At 48.3% G+C, this 21,552-nt stretch overlaps 1 protein-coding gene across 2 annotated transcripts; it reads right to left on the reverse strand.

The window, feature by feature from the left end:
- Positions 1–226: 226 nt before the first annotated feature.
- Positions 227–17,138, reverse strand: IDH3B (isocitrate dehydrogenase (NAD(+)) 3 non-catalytic subunit beta). Of its 2 annotated transcripts, none has more exons than XM_053458030.1 (12): positions 17,081–17,138; positions 14,026–14,106; positions 13,603–13,701; positions 13,096–13,216; positions 12,870–12,930; positions 11,950–12,082; positions 7,882–8,015; positions 7,182–7,284; positions 6,536–6,682; positions 6,093–6,187; positions 5,838–5,898; positions 227–487 (listed from the first exon to the last, which is right to left on the reverse strand). In XM_053458030.1, the coding sequence occupies exons 1-12, from the start codon at positions 17,114–17,116 to the stop codon at positions 410–412; spliced, it is 1,149 nt and encodes a 382-aa protein (XP_053314005.1). In that variant the 5' UTR covers positions 17,117–17,138; the 3' UTR covers positions 227–409. The 2 variants fall into 2 exon arrangements, with proteins under 2 accessions (XP_053314005.1, XP_053314003.1); XM_053458028.1 differs by lacking the exon at positions 227–487 and adding an exon at positions 4,721–5,186.
- Positions 17,139–21,552: the final 4,414 nt, after the last annotated feature.

The following is a 21,552-nucleotide window of genomic DNA, read 5'->3' on the forward strand; positions in this document are numbered from 1 at the left end:
AAATGTGGGGTTACTAGTAACTGTCGAGGTGGGGAGGAGAAAGGGGGCATGCCCTCAAGAGGTTACTGGGTGCCATTGTGGCCGTTGATGGGTGCTGGGGGTGTTTCCACACATAACTGTACACACACACGCACCTACACACGCACCTCTACACGCTCAAAGTGATTGGCTACTATGTGATCAGTGCAATGTAAACACCTCCCCCCAAACTAATCAAGCCAACAGCTGCAGAGCAGGGAGTTTATTGGGCAGGAGCTGGGCAGCGCATGCAGGTGATTGGCTAAAACACAATTCATTTTAAATAGTGCCATTAAATTCCGAAGCGCTGTACACCATGATCCACATCTCCGGTGAAGGCGGGCTCCTTGGCTGGGGATGTCGGGCTCCGCCCCCGAGGATCAGCCGGGCTCTATGAGTGTAGGTTGGCGATCACAGCCTGGGTGTAATCCAGTGAGGTGGCATAACCTCCCATGTCTGTTGTCCGCACCTGTGGGGGGAACAAGTGGGCAGAATAACGGCAGATACTGCGAGGGTCTTGCCAATCAGCACCCGAGGCTTGTGTGCATATAGTGCTATCCTATTCCGTAGCGCTGCACAAGGTGTTATTTATATATAAATCACTGTCATACTCGGCAGCACTGTACAATGTGTTACTATTTAAATATCACCGTCATACTCCATAGTGCTGTACAACATGTTATTTTTATATATCGCCGTCATACTCTGCAGCGCTGATAAGAGGTTTATGGGGTCACTGACGGTCCTGTAGTCCATTGTGGGATAAAGATCACAGCAGTCTCCAGTTGGGGGATGCAGGGATATTTAACCCACCGCTCCATGCGTCGGCCCGAAGCATCTGCCATGTTTGCTTTTATAATTTTAGCTCAGAGCAGTATGAGCACAAATGAGGAGAGAAGGGCTATGAAATGGTATAACATATCTGGGAGGAGTGATAAATAAAGAGAGAAGGGCCATGAGGCACCACACAATATATGTGCAGGGGTGAGAAGGGCGATGAGGCACGATACAATGTCTGTGAGGGAGAGAAGGGCTATGGATGCATGTTATAATATATGTGAAGGAGAGAAGGGCTATGGATGCACGATACAATGTATGTGAGGGAGAGAAGGGCTATGGATCCACGATACAATGTATGTGAGGGAGAGAAGGGCTATGGCTGCACGATACAATGTATGTGAAGGAGAGAAGGGCTATGGACGCACGAAACAATGTATGTGAGGGGGAGAGAATGGCTACAAGGCACGATACAATGTATGTGAGAGGGAGAGAATGGCTACAAGGCACGATACAATGTATGTGAGGGAGAGAAGGGCTATGGCTGCACGATACAATGTTTGTATGTATGGTCATTGGTAAGACCTCACCTTGAATATACGGTACAATTCTGGGCACCGGACATTATGGAATTAGAAAAAGCGCAAAGGAGGAAAACAAAATGAATAAGGGGATTGGGAGATACTCGTTATGAAGAGAGACTAAAAAAGTTACAATTATATACACCGGAAAAACGACGTCTCAGAGGGGATATGATAACATTATATAAATATATGCAGAGCCGATATACATTATATAAATATATGCAGGGCCGATATACATTATATAAATATACGCGGGGCTGATATACATTATATAAATACATGCGGGCCCAAAATACATTATATAAATATATGCAGGGCCGATATACATTATATAAATATAAGCGGGCCGATATACATTATATAAATATATGCAGGGCCGATATCCATTATATAAATATATGCGGGGCCGTTATACATTATATAAATATATGCGGGGCCGATATACATTATATAAATATATGCGGGGCCGATATACATTATATAAATATATGCAGGGCCGATATACATTATATAAATATATGCGGGGCCGATATACATTATATAAATATATGCGGGGCCGATATACATTATATAAATATATGTAGGGCTGATATACACTATATAAATATACGCGGGCCGATATACATTATATAAATATATGCGGGGGCTGATATACATTATATAAATATATGCAGGGCCGATATCCATTATATAAATATACGCGGGGCCGATATACATTATATAAATATATGCGGGCCCAAAATACATTTTATAAATATATGCGGGGCCGATATACATTATATAAATATATGCAGGGCCGATATACACTATATAAATATATGCGGGGCCGATATACATTATATTAATATATGCGGGCCCAAAATACATTTTATAAATATAGGCGGGGCCGATATACATTATATAAATATATGCAGGGCCGATATACATTATATAAATATATGCGGGGCCGATATACATTATATAAATATATGCAGGGCTGATATACACTATATAAATATACGCGGGCCGATATACATTATATAAATATATGCGGGGGCTGATATACATTATATAAATATATGCGGGGCCCATATACATTATATAAATATATGCGGGGCCGATATACATTATATAAATATATGCGGGGCCGATATACATTATATAAATATATGCAGGGCCGATATACATTATATAAATATATGCGGGGCCGATATACATTATATAAATATATGTAGGGCTGATATACACTATATAAATATACGCGGGCCGATATACATTATATAAATATATGCGGGGGCTGATATACATTATATAAATATATGCAGGGCCGATATCCATTATATAAATATACGCGGGGCCGATATACATTATATAAATATATGCGGGCCCAAAATACATTTTATAAATATATGCGGGGCCGATATACATTATATAAATATATGCAGGGCCGATATACACTATATAAATATATGCGGGGCCGATATACATTATATTAATATATGCGGGCCCAAAATACATTTTATAAATATAGGCGGGGCCGATATACATTATATAAATATATGCAGGGCCGATATACATTATATAAATATATGCAGGGCTGATATACATTATATAAATATACGCGGGGCTGATATACATTATATAAATATACGCGGGGCCGATATACATTATATAAATATATGCGGGGCCGATATACATTATATAAATATATGCGGGGCCGATATACATTATATAAATATATGCGGGGCCGATATACATTATATAAATATATGCAGGGCTGATATACATTATATAAATATATGCAGGGCCGATATACACTATATAAATATATTCTGGGCCGATATACATTATATAAATATATGCGGGCCGATATACATTATATAAATATACGCGGGGCCGATATACATTATATAGATATATGCTGGGGGCTGATATACATTATATAAATAGATGCCCGTATACATTATATAAATAGATGCAGGGCCCATATACATTATATACATATGTGGGCTGATATACATTATATAAATATATGCGGGGGCCTGTATACATTATATAAATAGATGCGGGCCCGTATAAGTTATATAGATATATGCGGGCCCATATACATTATATAAATAGATGCAGGGCCCGTATACATTATATAAATAGATGCAGGGCCCATATACATTATATACATATGTGGGCCGATATACATTATATAAATATATGCCGGGCCGATATACATTATATAAATATATGCGGGGCCGATATACATTATATAAATATATGCGGGGGCGATATACATTATATAAATATACGCGGGGCCGATATACATTATATAAATATATGCAGGGCCGATATACATTATATAAATATATGCAGGGCCGATATACATTATATAAATATATGCGGGGCCGATATACATTATATAAATATATGCGGGGCCGATATACATTATATAAATATATGCAGGGCTGATATACATTATATAAATATACGCGGGGCCGATATACATTATATAAATATACGCGGGGCCGATATACATTATATAAATATATGCAGGGCCGATATACATTATATAAATATACGCGGGGCCGATATACATTATATAAATATATGCGGGGCCGATATACATTATATAAATATATGCGGGGCCGATATACATTAAATAAATATATGCGGGGCCGATATAACGAGCTCTTCAGTGACCTGTTCATTAACAGAAATATACAAAGAACAAGAGGTCGCCCTCTGAGACTGGAAGAGCGCAGGTTTAATAGACGACAAAGGAAGGGATTCTTTACAGTGAGGGCAATAAAGGTACGGAATTCACTTCCAAGGGAAGCAGTGTTATCCAATACACCAGATGCCTTCAAAAGGGGTCTGGATATTTTCTTAGAAAGGCACGATATACAGGGATATAAATAGAATAATATTAATATTTTACAGCTTCTTGATCCAAGGAGAAATCCGATCGCCTCTTGGAGTCAAGAAGGAATTTTTTCCCCCTGATGGCAGAATTCAAAGTCGCTTAATTAGGGTTTTTTTTTTGTTTTTTTTTGCCTTCTTTTGGATCAAGAATAGGAAGGTTAGGTAGAAGGGTTGAACTTGATGGACTTGGGTCTTTTTTCAACCTTATGGACTATGTAACTATGTGAGGGAGAGAAGGGCTATGGATGCGTGATGCAATGTATGTGAGGGAGAGAAGGGCTACGAGGCACGATACAATGTATCTAGGGCAGCCCCCGCTGTGTGTGACTCCAGTCGCTAGGGAAACCCCCATCTCCTACATCGGGGGGGTGACGATGACATCATATATACTAAATACATTCTATATAATAAAACTTATAAAAAATGATAACCACAAAAAACAAAACAAATGAAAAAAACAAAAGCGGAATCTTTATTTTCCTGCCATTGCTCAGTGAGACGGGCCGACGGACGGGGTAACTCGGCACGCGGCAGAGGCGGACGGGGTAACTCGACACGCTGCGGAGTCCGTCAGGGAACAGTCACGCCCGAGACTACAGATTCACGGCGACTACCAAACCCTTGAGCCCCGCGTCCTGCGCATGACAGCGACCCTGGACATGGGGACTGTAACCGCCCCACTACTCTTCCTGGGGCAGGATTAGAGGGGCTTTAACACACAGCGTCACACAGGCTGGGCCCCCCGCGGCTCACGACTGGAGTATGAGATGAGGTGGCGGAGGGACCCCCCAGCCCACAGGGAGGGGGCGACTGGCCCGGCCGGCCTTAATGCCCATAGCGGGTGTGCAGGCTGTCGATCACAGCCTTGAGGTAATCCGTGGTGGTGGAGTAGCCGCCCATGTCTCGCGTTCTCACCTGGAGGGGTAGGACAGACACACGGAAGAAAACACAGAGGGTGGGGAGGAAAAAAAAACAAAAAACCTCTGGGTAACAAATAAAATGGCTGGACAAATCATGAAAGGGTTAAACAGCACAGAAGGGAAAGATGTGAAAGGAGGAGAAGAGTCAGGACGAGAGGCCATAATAGTGGAGGGTCAGAGGCCAAGACGCAAGGAAGCTTTACTGAGGCAGTAGATAGGTGGAACAGTCTCCCAGCAGAAGTGGTAGCAGTTAACCTAGAAAGGGATATTAAGCATGCTTTGGATAGGCAGGTTTAGACGGGACCAATGACCCACCTGGCCCCCGCCGCAGAGCCACCGGCACAAACGGCACGTAAGAATAACGGACCGACTACAATGCTCAGCATCCTCAGTCACGATAGAAATTTCAGCCCGACAGCTGAGAATCAGACCCGCTGGAGATGGCTGCCCTCTGCCAGTGTGCACAGCGCTGTGCGCCATGGAAAGCCGGTGGGGAGCAGAACTCTCAGCCAGCCCTTAACCCTTGCTGTAAGGTCACACGACCCCTGTGATTCCTCCCCGAGGAGTAACAACGCCACCGCAGCCTGTGGCTCCCACCCGGCCCCCCAGGTAGGGTTAGTGACGGAGGAGAGGGGGCAGCACTTACCTTGCCCTGTTTGATCACCTTCCTCACGGCGTCTGAGATGAGATTGGAGTGAAACTCGAGACTGAGAGAGAGGAGAGATTTATGGTCACTGAGGAGGGCCACTGAGGAGGGCCACACCACCCCGGCTCCTCCCTACAGGGGCACCCAGAAAACCACACACTGGGAAGGATGTGGGGTACGCGGGAGGCTGAACCCCAACAATGGCAGAAGTGCAGACATCAGCACCCCCATCCAGCTCCGGCCCCCAGCACTCACTTGAGGTGCCGCAGCATGTTGGTGGCGGTCAGCAGCATGGCGGTGGGGTTAGCGATGTTCCTGCCCACGGCCTGGGCAAAGGGATGGCGAGCGCCCTGAAACGGGGAGAGAAGCGCGTTATACGAGACTCCCAGGGGTATCGGGGAGGGAGACACCTCCCTGATTCAACTATACATTACACAGGGCCAGCCCCGGCGATTCCACTACCCATCATTATACAGAGGATCACTTTAAGGCCTGAGGAGAGCGGCTTCTCCCCGGGAGGAGAGAGTTTCCACTGCTTCACCGTCACATTATTATATATATATATTTATTGCATTAATATATAATATTTGCAAGCTCACAGCGGCGGGGGAGACGGGTTCGACGCACCGCTTGGGCTCCGCGTCCGGCCCAGCGTAACGTCCTCCCGGACTGGGGTTTCGTACAATAGATTCACTTACGGTCTCAAACACGGCGTACTCTGCGCTGTAACTCTCCCCGGGAACCACGCCGGCTCCGCCAACCAGCCCCGCGGCCAGATTATCGATGATATTCCCATACAGGTTCGGCATCACCAACACATCGAACTGGTACGGGTTCTGTACCAACTGGGAGAAGGAACGACACTCGAGTTACTCATCTATCCAGCAGGGGGAGTAACGGCGCAGGGGGAGCAACGGCGCAGGGGGAGCAACGGCGCAGGGGGAGCAACGGCGCAGGGGGAGCAACGGCGCAGGGGGAGCAACGGCGCAGGGGGAGCAACGGCACCAGGGGACCCCACCACTACAGGGCATCACAGATACAACACTACACGACACCACTCCCACTACACGAGGGGGTATGGGACACGGTATGAGACGCGGCGTCTGCCCCTCCCACCGCAGGGTGACAAATACGGAACGGGGTTTGAGACGCGGCATCTGCCCCTGCCACCGCAGGGTGACAGACGGAAGGGGGTATGAGACGCGGCATCTGCCCCTCCCACCGCAAGGTGACAGACAGAAGGGGGTATGAGACGCGGCATCTGCCCCTCCCACCGCAGGGTGACAGACGGAAGGGGGTATGAGACGCGGCGTCTGCCCCTCCCACCGCAGGGTGACTTCTCACCTGCATGCAGCAGTTGTCGATAATCATGGTTTCAAACTGTATTTTGGGGTACAGCTCGGCCACCTCTTTGCAGCACTGCAGGAACAGCCCATCCCCCAGCTTCCTGCCGGAGAACGTGGAGTCAGACACGGCAAGTGACATCGCAATACATACTCCGCAATATACACACCCACCATACAATATACACACAGCCAGCGCGCAATATACACAGCCAGTGCGCGACACACACACAGCCAGTGCGCGACACACACACAGCCAGTGCGCGACACACACACAGCCAGTGCGCGACACACACACAGCCAGTGCGCGACACACACACAGCCAGTGCGCGACACACACACAGCCAGTGCGCGACACACACACAGCCACCGCGCGACACACACACAGCCACCGCGCGACACACACACAGCCACTGCGCGACACACACACAGCCACCGCGCGACACACACACACAGCCACCGCGCGACACACACACACAGCCACCGCGCGACACACACACACAGCCACCGCGCGACACACACACACAGCCACCGCGCGACACACACACACAGCCACCGCGCGACACACACACACACAGCCACCGCGCGATATACACACCCACCGCGCAATATACACAGTGCGCAATATATGCACCGCCACACTGCAGCAGCACTGCCCAAAGCGCCAGCCGGCAAACCCCCCACTCGCTGCCAGCCCTTACATGATGTTGGCTTTGTGAACCGCGGTGACCTTGGAGCGACCTTTCTTCGTGGCGTAGTCAAAGGCAAACTTGGCGATCCGGTTTGACTTCTCTCTGGTGATTATCTTCAGACACTCGATGACCCCGCTGACACTCTGAAAACAAACGGACCACCAGAGGATTACGCAGGGCACCGTGGGGGGGGCCGAATCATACCCACAACGGGGGTGACGAGAGCGCCATGGGGCAGAACAGAAGATGGTGCTCAGCTATATATATATATTTTGGGCGCGCTGGCAGAGTCATTTCAGAAGAAGGGCTACAAGGAAAAAACTATATCCAAAAAAATTCAATCTGCTGTAAGAGCGCCACGTAACGGCTTCTAGAATACAAGAAAAAGGATAACACAAGCAGGATCCCTCTGGTGGTCACCTACAACCCAACGCAAAATTATTAAAGACCTACAGCGGATATTCTCAGAAGACCCCATACTGAAAAAAATATTCCCTCAGCCCCCAATACTGGCATTCAAACAACCACCAAACCTGAGGAAAAGATCAGTGCGCAGCAAACTGGCCCCAGAACAGGAGCATACACAGAACGGCACTGTACCGTGCAACCAATCCCGCTGCAAACTCCACCAACATATATGTGACAGCAACACAGCCAGTCACAACAACACAACATACAGCATCAAAGACTCTTACTCATGTACATCGGCACACGTGGTGTACATCATACAATGCTCTGCATGTGACAGAGGGGGCTACACTGGAGAAACCTTAGAATGAACCTGCGCCGAACCTCCACCAAAAACCATGAGGAAGACAAATATCGCACCCCGGGAGGACATCATTTCACACAGAACAATCACTCCGTCCATAACCACGAGGAAGACAAATATCCCACCCCGGGAGGACATCATTTCACACAGAACAACCACTCCGTCCATAACCACGAGGAAGACAAATATCCCACCCCGGGAGGACATCATTTCACACAGAACAATCACTCCGTCCATAACCACGAGGAAGACAAATATCCCACCCCGGGAGGACATCATTTCACACAGAACAATCACTCCGTCCATAACCACGAGGAAGAGAAATATCCCACCCCGGGAGGACATCATTTCACACAGAACAATCACTCCGTCCATAACCACGAGGAAGAGAAATATCCCACCCCGGGAGGACATCATTTCACACAGAACAATCACTCCATCCATAACCACGAGGAAGACAAATATCCCACCCCGGGAGGACATCATTTCACACAGAACAATCACTCCGTCCATAACCACGAGGAAGACAAATATCCCACCCCGGGAGGACATCATTTCACACAGAACAATCACTCCGTCCATAACCACGAGGAAGACAAATATCCCACCCCGGGAGGACATCATTTCACACAGAACAATCACTCCGTCCATAACCACGAGGAAGACAAATATCCCACCCCGGGAGGACATCATTTCACACAGAACAATCACTCCGTCCATAACCACGAGGAAGACAAATATCCCACCCCGGGAGGACATCATTTCACACAGAACAATCACTCCGTCCATAACCACGAGGAAGACAAATATCCCACCCCGGGAGGGCATCATTTCACACAGAACAACCACTCCGTCCATAACCACGAGGAAGACAAATATCCCACCCCGGGAGGACATCATTTCACACAGAACAACCACTCCGTCCATAACCACGAGGAAGACAAATATCCCACCCCGGGAGGACATCATTTCACACAGAACAATCACTCCGTCCATAACCACGAGGAAGACAAATATCCCACCCCGGGAGGACATCATTTCACACAGAACAACCACTCCGTCCATAACCACGAGGAAGACAAATATCCCACCCCGGGAGGACATCATTTCACACAGAACAATCACTCCGTCCATAACCACGAGGAAGAGAAATATCCCACCCCGGGAGGACATCATTTCACACAGAAAAATCACTCCGTCCATAACCACGAGGAAGAGAAATATCCCACCCCGGGAGGGCATCATTTCACACAGAACAACCACTCCGTCCATAACCACGAGGAAGAGAAATATCCCACCTCGGGAGGACATCATTTCACACAGAACAATCACTCCATCCATAACCACGAGGAAGACAAATATCCCACCCCGGGAGGACATCATTTCACACAGAACAATCACTCCGTCCATAACCACGAGGAAGAGAAATATCCCACCCCGGGAGGACATCATTTCACACAGAACAATCACTCCGTCCATAACCACGAGGAAGACAAATATCCCACCCCGGGAGGACATCATTTCACACAGAACAACCACTCCGTCCATAACCACGAGGAAGAGAAATATCCCACCCCGGGAGGACATCATTTCACACAGAACAATCACTCCGTCCATAACCACGAGGAAGACAAATATCCCACCCCGGGAGGACATCATTTCACACAGAACAATCACTCCGTCCATAACCACGAGGAAGACAAATATCCCACCCCGGGAGGACATCATTTCACACAGAACAATCACTCCATCCATAACCTAAAAATTAAAGAACTCAAAGGAAACTTCAGAGACTCTCAGGAAAGAAAAACATTTGAGATGAAGATGAAGACACATTTTAACCCCATAAAAGAGGGACTGAATGTGGATTCTGGTTTCCTTACACTACCAGAACTTCATATGAACTTCATCGAGTCATCCAATGTCTAATCGCTGTTATTATCTCTGATGAGTTACTGGGGTTATTGGTTCCCTGAGTTTATTTGTTCTGTCCCTGGGTTATCTCTCTACCTCTCTGCATTTCTCACCCCCAGACCTATTATTTACGACCCCCCCTCACCCCCCCTTCTCTTATACCATCACTTGTGTTACGTTGTAATCTCTATCATGTTGATTAGTATTGCTTCAGACCTGATGAATGGAGGATGAATCTCGAAAGCTTGTCTTTTTAATATTATGTTAGTCCAATAATAAAGGTATCACCGCATACTCTGCGATACTCTGATTTTTGACATCGGATATATTTTGGTTTACAAAGACCGGCATTCATTACATTTATTTATAAAGCGCCGGCACATTCCGCAGCGCTGTTACAGTCAGAAGAACAATTTCACATACAACGCATACAATACCACATACAACACAACACATACAATACCACAACGCGTACACAACAACACAACGCATACAACACACACACAATACCAAACAAACACATACAACACACAACACATACAACAACACATACAACAACAAACTGGTGCAAAGGAGAAGAGGGCCCTGCTCCCGGGAGCTTACAATCTAATTGGTGGTTGAGGGGGAAGGGAGACGATAGGAGAGGACGGCTGGGATGGGGATGAGTTGATCTGGTTGTGATGATGTGTTGAAGCTGTTGATTATGATGGCTGGGAGTGATGGGAAGGAATGTTGTTCGTTTCCCTAAACAGGTGGGTTTTCAGAGAGGTTTTGAAAGTCGCCTACGAGGCAGAAAGTCTGACAGAATGGGGAAGGGAATTCCACAGGAGGGGAGCGACGTGGGGCAAATCCTGGATACAGGAGTGGGAAGAGGTAACAACAGTAGAAGAAAGCCGCAGGTCGTGAGAGGAGCGAAGGGGGTGGGTAGGGGGGTATTTGGATAGGAGTATAGAGATGTAAGGGGGTGCAGAGTTGTTGAGGGCTCTATAGGCCAGGGGCACAGAAAAATTAATCTAGCTGCAGTGTTGAGGATGGATTGAAGTGGTGAAAGGCGGGAGAGGGGGAGACCGGTTAGTAGGGAGATTTGGGAGATGTTTTTTAGGTGGAGGCGGCAGGATTTGGTGAGGGACTGGATGTAAGGGATGAAGGAGAGAGCAGAGTCGAGGGTGACACCAAGGCAGTGAACCTGGTCTGTTGGTGGATAGTGGAGTTGTCAGCGGTAATAGAGATGTCAGGAAAAGCTGACGGAGCAGATGGCGGGATGAGTTCGGTCTTAGAGACGTTGAGCTTTCAGTACACAGGCGCATGCGCTCCCGTCGGGAAGGAGTGCCGCGTCAGAGATGCACACACCGCAGCAGAGAAGTACCGCCGTCGCCGGTTCCTCCACCTACCTCGTGCTCCAGAGAGCTGTACTCGCCCTCCGTCTGCTCCCGGATTATCACCAGGTCCAGATTGTTGTGGCGGGTCTTGTAGCCGGGCAGGCTGCTTACATGCACCACGTTGGCAAACAAATCCAGCTTCCGCCTGAAGAAGAGAACAAGCATCGGAACCGGAGCGATGGAGCCGGAGGCCACGCTCATGCCATGTACAGCGCCGCATACACCCGCCCACGCCATGTACAGCGCCGCATACACCCGCCCACGCCATGTACAGCGCCGCATACACCCACCCAAGCCATGTACAGCACCGCATAGACCCGCCCAAGCCACGTACAGCACCGCATAGACCCGCCCACGCCATGTACAACGCCATATACACCAGCCCAAGCCACGTACAGCGCCACATACACCCGCCCAAGCCACGTACAGCACCGCATAGACCCGCCCACGCCATGTACAACGCCATATACACCAGCCCAAGCCACGTACAGCGCCACATATACCCGCCCAAGCCACGTACAGCGCCACATATACCCGCCCAAGCCACGTACAGCACCGCATAGACCCGCCCACGCCATGTACAACGCCATATACACCAGCCCAAGCCACGTACAGTGCCACATACACCCGCCCAAGCCACGTACAGCACCGCATAGACCCGCCCACGCCATGTACAACGCCATATACACCAGCCCAAGCCACGTAGAGTGCCGCATACACCCGCCCAAGCCACGTACGGTCTGTAGGTACCGGCTCTTTCCTACGTTTGGTTGTTAGCAGACTTTGTACCAATCGGCACGATTCCCTACAGCTAGTCCTGCCTTCTAACTGGCGAGATACGCACGCTGGCGTCCGGCTCCACTGCGGATTAGGATCCTCGCCGGTGAGCTCAGGGTAGAGAGGATACTTGAGGGGCAGCCGAGTGCACTCACCTGAGTCTCATCTCATACGACGCCAGCTCTCCCTTATACTCCATCGGGGTGTGAATCTTCCCTGCAGAGAGGAACGATAATCAGGTGACCCATCAATCACCCCCCCCACACACACACAATGGCACAACCCCCCACGTTAAGGAGGAACGTCCAGGACGGCCACTGACTGGGGAAGCGCTCAGAGCCGGCAGCCCCCCCGCTCCGCGATTGCCGCCACCACCCTTACCCTTGATGGCCACCTTGTTGGCGCGCATGGAGGCGAGGACCTCGTCGAGCTTCTCAGGAGACGCCATGTTCTGCACCTCGCTGAGATGGTATTCTTCAAACTCCACGGGGACGTCCGCAGCCTGTAGGGGAGAAAGTACTAAACAGGTGGGGCCAGAAGAAGAGCCAGGGGCCACGCTTGGCTAGTTCAACATGTTCTGACAAGGCCATTAATAGTCGGGGGACCACAATACAATTTGCTCCGTGGCCTTTCCCGGGTGAGGTATTGCCAGTCGGGTATGAAATGGGATGCTGGGCCCCATTACAGAGCTTTACAGAAATAAAATTCCAGAAAGTGATGGGAGTTGTTTTATATGGCGCCATCATATTCTGTAGCGCTGTACAATGGGTAGACAGGACATAAGTAGCATACTGGTTGCCCTTTCTGCATGCTGGCCGGGTATATACTGGTTTTACTGGGGAACTTTATAACCGGCCCAGCCGGACAGCCACTTCACGGCAATCGCACCTTGAAAACCTCCTTCACGGAATGCATGAGTTCCGGCCCAACGCCGTCGCCGGGGATCATAGTGACGTGAAAAGCCCCCTCGGACTTCCCGCCTTCAGCCTGCAGCAAAACGTTTAAAGAGATGTAAGCGCGTTCTCCCCGCCCCCATCACCGCCCTATATGCAAATGAGCACGCCGGCTGCGCGCTGACATCCGGAATTATTATACGCTTCCTACAACGCTTCATATACACTCTCTGTGACAAAGCAACGAGAGATACCAACAGACACGGCCCCCGAGAGGTGACCGCCGGTGCGTCCCCCATCCCCGCTGCCGGGAGCCCCAGCTCCGTCTTAAACCCCCTGATCTGTGCACCCGTCACGCTACACACATTTAAGACGCCAGGACAGACGGACACACCAGCTGGGGGTTGGATCAGCTCACCTGACTCCATGCGGCCTGCTGGACGACGGACGAGGAGGAGAGAGACCTCGGGGCAGAGAGACTCCGCGGGGACAGAAACCTCTGCAACAGAGAAACGCGTTAACGGCAGATTCACGGGGCATCGGAACTGGTCTCTGGACGGGGGGCGATGGTATAAGGGGCACGACATGGGGGGGGCGATGGTATAAGGGGCATGACATGGGGGGGCGATGGTGTAAGGGGCATGACATGGGGGGGTGATGGTATAAGGGGCATGACATGGGGGGGCGATGGTGTAAGGGGCATGACATGGGGGGGCGATGGTGTAAGGGGCATGACATGGGGGGGCGATGGTGTAAGGGGCATGACATGGGGGGGCGATGGTGTAAGGGGCATGACATGGGGGGGCGATGGTGCAAGGGACATGACATGGGGGGGCAATGGTATAAGGGGCATGACATGGGGGGGCAATGGTATAAGGGGCATGACATGGGGGGGTATGGTATAAGGGGCATGACATGGGGGGTATGGTATAAGGGGCATGACATGGGGGGGCCATGGTATAAGGGGCATGACATGGGGGGGCCATGGTATAAGGGGCATGACATGGGGGGGCCATGGTATAAGGGGCATGACACGGGGGGGCGATGGTGTAAGGGGCATGGCATGGGGGGGCGATGGTGTAAGGGGCATGACATGGGGGGGCGATGGTGTAAGGGGCATGACATGGGGGGGCGATGGTGTAAGGGGCATGACATGGGGGGGGCGATGGTGTAAGGGGCATGACATGGGGGGGCGATGGTGTAAGGGGCATGACATGGGGGGGCGATGGTGTAAGGGGCATGACATGGGGGGGCGATGGTGTAAGGGGCATGACATGGGGGGGCGATGGTGTAAGGGGCATGACATGGGGGGGTGATGGTGTAAGGGGCATGACATGGGGGGGCGATGGTGTAAGGGGCATGACATGGGGGGGCGATGGTGTAAGGGGCATGACATGGGGGGGCGATGGTGTAAGGGGCATGACATGGGGGGGCGATGGTGTAAGGGGCATGACATGGGGGGGTGATGGTGTAAGGGGCATGACATGGGGGGGCGATGGTGTAAGGGGCATGACACCGGGTATGTGTCAAGGACGGGGCAGGGCCTATATTCGGGGTTTAGCGCAGGGATGCGCAGTTCGTATCACCCAATGTTAGGATCCAGGGGTTATAAAGCATATCCGGGGGGCAGAGGGGCACATCAGGGGGGGGCAGAGGGGCACATCGGGGGGGGCAGAGGGGCACAGCAGACGGGGGCAGAGGGGCACAGCGGGGGGCATATTTGTATATATTTTTTCCTTTAAAATAGCACCAAACTTTGGGGTGCAGCCTGTATTTGAGCCAATACGGTATATGTAAGTGCCACGGACGGGGGTCGGCCCGGGTGATATATATATCAGTGTCACAGGTGGGGGTCAGCCCTGGTGATATATATATATATATATATATATATATATATCACGGACGGGGGTCGGTGCGGGTGATATATAAGGGTCACGGACGGGGGTCGGTGCAGGTGATATATATATATATATATATATATAAATGTCACGGACGGGGGTCGTGCAGGTGATATATATATATATATAAATGTCACGGACGGGGGTCGTGCAGGTGATATATACATGTGTGTGTGTGTCACGGACGGGGGTCGGCCCGGTGATAGATATATATATAAATGTCACGGACGGGGGGGGTCGGTGCGGGTGATATATAGAAATATATATATATATATATATAAATGTCACGGACGGGGGTCGGTGCAGGTGATATATACATGTGTGTGTGTGTCACGGACGGGGGTCGGCCCGGGTGATATATATATCAGTGTCACAGGTGGGGGTCAGCCCTGGTGATATATATATATATATATATATATATATATATCACGGACGGGGGTCGGTGCGGGTGATATATAAGGGTCACGGACGGGGGTCGGTGCAGGTGATATATATATATATAAATGTCACGGACGGGGGTCGTGCAGGTGATATATACATGTGTGTGTGTGTCACGGACGGGGGTCGGCCCGGTGATAGATATATATATAAATGTCACGGACGGGGGGGGTCGGTGCGGGTGATATATACATGTGTGTGTGTGTCACGGACGGGGGTCGGCCCGGTGATAGATATATATATAAATGTCACGGACAGGGGGGGTCACTCGCACAGAGCGAACCGCTCTGTGCGAATGGAGCCACTCGCACAGAGCGAACCGGAACACGTCACATCCGTCACGTAGCTAGAAGAAGGCGGAGACTGCAGAGCGTGTAGCAGAAGCGGGGAACGCTCGCGGAGGTAAGTAAAAGGAGCCGAGTGCTCCAACAACGAATTGATCACTCGATTAATCGATAACGGAAATCGTTATCGATGATTTCCGTTATCGATTATTATCGATTTTATCGATTCGTTGTTTCAGCTCTAGAAATATATATATATATATATATATATAAATGTCACGGACGGGGGTCGGTGCAGGTGATATATACATGTGTGTGTGTGTCACGGACGGGGGTCGGCCCGGTGATAGATATATATATAAATGTCACGGACGGGGGGGGTCGGTGCGGGTGATATATAGAAATATATATATATATATATATATATATAAATGTCACGGACGGGGGTCGTGCAGGTGATATATACATGTGTGTGTGTGTCACGGACGGGGGTCGGCCCGGTGATAGATATATATATATATAAATAAATAAATGTCACGGACGGGGGGGGGGTCAGTGCGGGTGATATATAGATATATATATAAATGTCACGGACGGGGGTCGGCCCGGTGATATATATATATATATAAATGTCACGGACGGGGGTCGGTCCGGTGATATATATATATATATATAAATAAATAAATGTCACGGACGGGGGGGGGGTCAGTGCGGGTGATATATAGATATATATATAAATGTCACGGACGGGGGTCGGCCCGGTGATAGGTAGATAGATATACGGGCGCGCGTGTGTGTATGTCACGGACGGGTATATGCCATGGAGGAAGCCGGGGCTTTCTGCTCCCCTCACCTGGGTCACAGCAAACAACCTCTTCGCAGCCGCCATGTTTCTCTGACAGGACACCGGAAGCGAAACTCTAGAAGGCGTGGCTAAAGCCGCTTTGACCTTGTCGCTAGAAAAGCACGGCCTGTGTGACGTGACGTCATAGCTGCGTTCCAACTACCCACAATTTCCACAAACACTTGGCTGCTGCTGAACAGAAGAGGTCGCATCGTGTCCACTATATACCCCAGCAACAATTACCCCTCCCTCCTCCCTGTCTATATACCCCAGCAACAATTACCCCTCCCTGTCTATATACCCCAGCAACAATTACCCCTCCCTGTCTCTATACCCCAGCAACAATAACCCCCCCGTCTATATACCTCAGCAACAATTACCCCTCCCTCCTCCCTGTCTATATACCCCAGCAACAATTACCCCTCCCTGTCTATATACCCCAGCAACAATTACTCCTCCCTGTCTATATACCCCAGCAACAATTACTCCTCCCTGTCTATATACCCCAGCAACAATTACTCCTCCCTGTCTATATACCCCAGCAACAATAACCCCCCCGTCTATATACCTCAGCAACAATTACCCCTCCCTCCTCCCTGTCTATATACCCCAGCAACAATTACCCCTCCCTGTCTATATACCCCAGCAACAATTACTCCTCCCTGTCTATATACCCCAGCAACAATAACCCCCCCTGTCTATATACCCCAGCAACAATTACCCCTCCCTGTCTATATACCCCAGCAACAATTACCCCTCCCTCCTCCCTGTCTATATACCCCAGCAACGATTACCCCTCCCTGTCTATATACCCCAGCAACAATTACCCCTCCTTGTCTATATACCCCAGCAACAATTACCCCTCCCTGTCTCTATACCCCAGCAACAATAACCCCCCGTCTATATACCTCAGCAACAATTACCCCTCCCTGTCTATATACCCCAGCAACAATTACTCCTCCCTGTCTATATACCCCAGCAACAATTACCCCTCCCTGTCTATATACCCCAGCAACAATAACCCCCCCTGTCTATATACCCCAGCAACAATTACTCCTCCCTGTCTATATACCCCAGCAACAATAACCCCCCCTGTCTATATACCCCAGCAACAATTACTCCTCCCTGTCTATATACCCCAGCAACAATTACTCCTCCCTGTCTATATACCCCAGCAACAATTACTCCTCCCTGTCTATATACCCCAGCAACAATTACTCCTCCCTGTCTATATACCCCAGCAACAATAACCCCCCCTGTCTATATACCCCAGCAACAATTACCCCTCCCTGTCTATATACCCCAGCAACAATAACCCCTCCCTGTCTATGTACCCCAGCAACAATAACCTCTTCCTGTCTATATACCCCAGCAACAATAACCCCCCCTGTCTATATACCCCAGCAACAATTACTCCTCCCTGTCTATATACCCCAGCAACAATTACCCCTCCCTGTCTATATACCTCAGCAACAATTACCCCTTCCTGTCTATATACCCCAGCAACAATAACCCCTCCCTGTCTATGTACCCCAGCAACAATAACCTCTTCCTGTCTATATACCCCAGCAACAATTACCTCTGTCTGTCTATTCAAATAAAATATATTCCCATGATCCTTTCGTGTAACGGTTTAATAAAAATAAATAAAAAAAAAGAGTTTGCGAGTTGGACAAAATTAATGTCCGCGAGTGCGGCGGGGAGAGCAGTGGATCATGGGAATATATTTTATTTAAATAATTAATAAATGAAAATGAGCACACTGCCACATATGGCTGATATATCATCGGACAGAATGCTGCCCTCTGTTGGTTATACATTGAGTAGCATAATATTCTGCCCGAGAATATATTAGCCATATATGGTAGTGTGCTCATTGGTCGCCAGCAGGAGGCCCCCTGCTGGCGACCAATAGAGTTGCTGATACGGACATTTAAACTCCTGCCGCCAGAGCCGCTGTGATACGCGTTAACCCCGTATTAACCCCTTAACCGGAAAAACGAACACGAAGAATGTCCACGAATATTCACCCGAAGAGAAGACAGGAACGGGCGAATATTCGCGGAATATGAAGATTATTTTTTTTACGAAGAGGCCCCTGGTGCCCAAGTCTAATTATTATTATTCTTCAACTCAGATTATGCCGGACGGATTTAATTGCTTTCTATGAAGTGTTGAGTAAAACCCAGAACAGAGAGTTTCAGTGGATGTGATTTATTCAGATTGTGTGAAAGCAGGCGATACAGATCCACATACAAGATTATCGAGCGAATGGAAGGAGGTCGGCTTAGGGAGCGCTGCTGGGATAGCAAACACTCCAAATGATAGCAGTCCGAGAGTTCATGGAGAATTATCCAACGGGAGAAATGGGGTAAATCAAGTGAAATGAAGAGTTCATAGAGAATTATCCAACTGGAGAAATGGGGTAAATCAAGTGAACTGAAGAGTTCATGGAGAATGATCCACCTGGAGAAATGGGGTGAATGAAGTGAAATGAAGAGTTCATGGAGAATGATCCAACTGGAGAAATGGGGTAAATGAAGTGAAATGAAGAGCTGGCATGTGGGCCGGGCATCATTAAAACGAGATTCTGGCTTCCTTGATGATTAGGAAACCATAGTCAGGTTTAGAGTCTGTTTGCTTCGCCCTCCATGACTTTCATGTCCTAAATTTTCCAAACTGAAATGGCTTTTTCTTGAGTTTTGGTATTTTCCGTTTGTTGGATTTCAGTTTTTTGGCGATGTTCTATTTAGGTTTCTTCATTTTCTTCATTTCCTTCAGTTTCGTTTTTGCCTTTGACTTCAATTTCCGCTGCTCGCGTTGAAGTTTGGCTTTGGCTTTCTTAGATTCTGCTTTCACCTTCTGTTGCATCTTTTTGATCTCTTTGATGCTTTTTTCTTTAAGCTCTTTTTTCCTTTTCTTCCTTCGCTCCTTTCTCTCCTTTTTCTCCTTTTCCTTCTTCTCCTCCTTTTTCTCCCTTCTCTCCTTTTTCTCCTTTTCCTTCCTTTCCTTCTTTTTATCTTTTCTCTCCCTTTTCTCCTTTTCTTTCCTGTCCTTCTTCTCCTCCTTTTTCTCCCTTATCTCCTTTTTCTCCTTTTCCTTCCTTTCCTCCTTTTTATCCTTTCTCTCCCATTTATGCTTTTCCTTCTTTTCCTCCCTTTTCTCCTTTCTCTCCCTTTTCTCCCTTTTCTTCCTCTCCTTTTTTGTCTCCATTCCCTCCCATTCCTCCTTTTCCTTATAGTCCTTCTTTCTCTTCATTCTCGCCCGTTCCTCCTTTTCCTCATAGTCCTCCTCTTCACTCTCCTCTCCACCCTCCTCTTCATCATAAATCTTCTTTTTCCTTCTGTCAGTCCGGTCTCTTCCTGGATGTTTTAGGATCTTCCTGGATGTTTTAGGTTTCCTTTCAATGCTTTCTTCACTCTCCTGTTCTTGGAGACTGGAAATTGATGGATTTACTAAAACAAATGAAAAATAAAAGAAAGCAAATCGGTTAATATGTTACGGATCGTCCCTCGACAACGTGTACATAAAACACATAAAAACCCTCTGATTCCCAAGCTTCAAAGAAATGTTTCCTATAATGTGACTTCCAACCTTATTTTCTATTTTGTTACAGTAGCAAATAATTGATATTCTATTTATATTGTGAAATCATTTCTTAGTAAGACGGGTGAGTTAAGTTCCAGCAATGAATTTTAAAAGTCCAAGTTTGATGACATCATACGGTCACAATAAGCGTATACTCTTTCTATTATTCATTATTGTTAATATGTTACCCAAGGAAGTTAAGCCGCGGAGGGACTCTTCATCCGGCGGTCTGTTTTTTCGTTGTCTACAGCGGCGAAACCTAAAATAAGAATAATAAACCCGTTAAGGAAGAAATGGATTCCAGCAGCATTGGGGGGTTTCTCCCCGTGTATAGTATACATGCTGTTTGGTCATTTTTTATATAGTGCGTTGCGTTGGATGTCTCTCCGCAGCATTTGAATTTCCAACAATTTGTATGACTTACTGTACGTAGAAACAGACCACCAGTCCGGCGACCACCGCGCATGTAACACAGAAGAATGCGTTCTGCACGATCCTCCACACCCGTCGTGAATGAACTGTAGAGAGAGCAAAAATATTTCTTAGCACGAGAAGAATGTGGAGATAAATACATTTATATAACACACAGACAGATTTCTATATTAAAGCTTAAAGAAAAATAGGATCTGCTACTAAACGAGATCCGAGAAAATGGTCATTTCTGTCCTCTTCTGAAAGTAGGACACATTGTCGCTTCCAGACCTTCCTCTCCCCGAAGGCATTAATAGAACGTCTTTTATCTCTAACGCTGCGCTTCTATCTTAGTGTAGAGGAGTTAGAAATGACGCGTTTCTTTTTCCGGCTCCAGTTACTCCACTATGAGAGCGTTTTCTATTATTGTGTAGTTTGCTATTCCATACGGTTATCATTAATGTTAAAAGAAAACACATAGC

The sequence above is a fragment of the Spea bombifrons genome, chromosome 1 (genome assembly GCF_027358695.1).
Source record: "Spea bombifrons isolate aSpeBom1 chromosome 1, aSpeBom1.2.pri, whole genome shotgun sequence".
NCBI lineage: Eukaryota > Metazoa > Chordata > Amphibia > Anura > Pelobatidae > Spea > Spea bombifrons.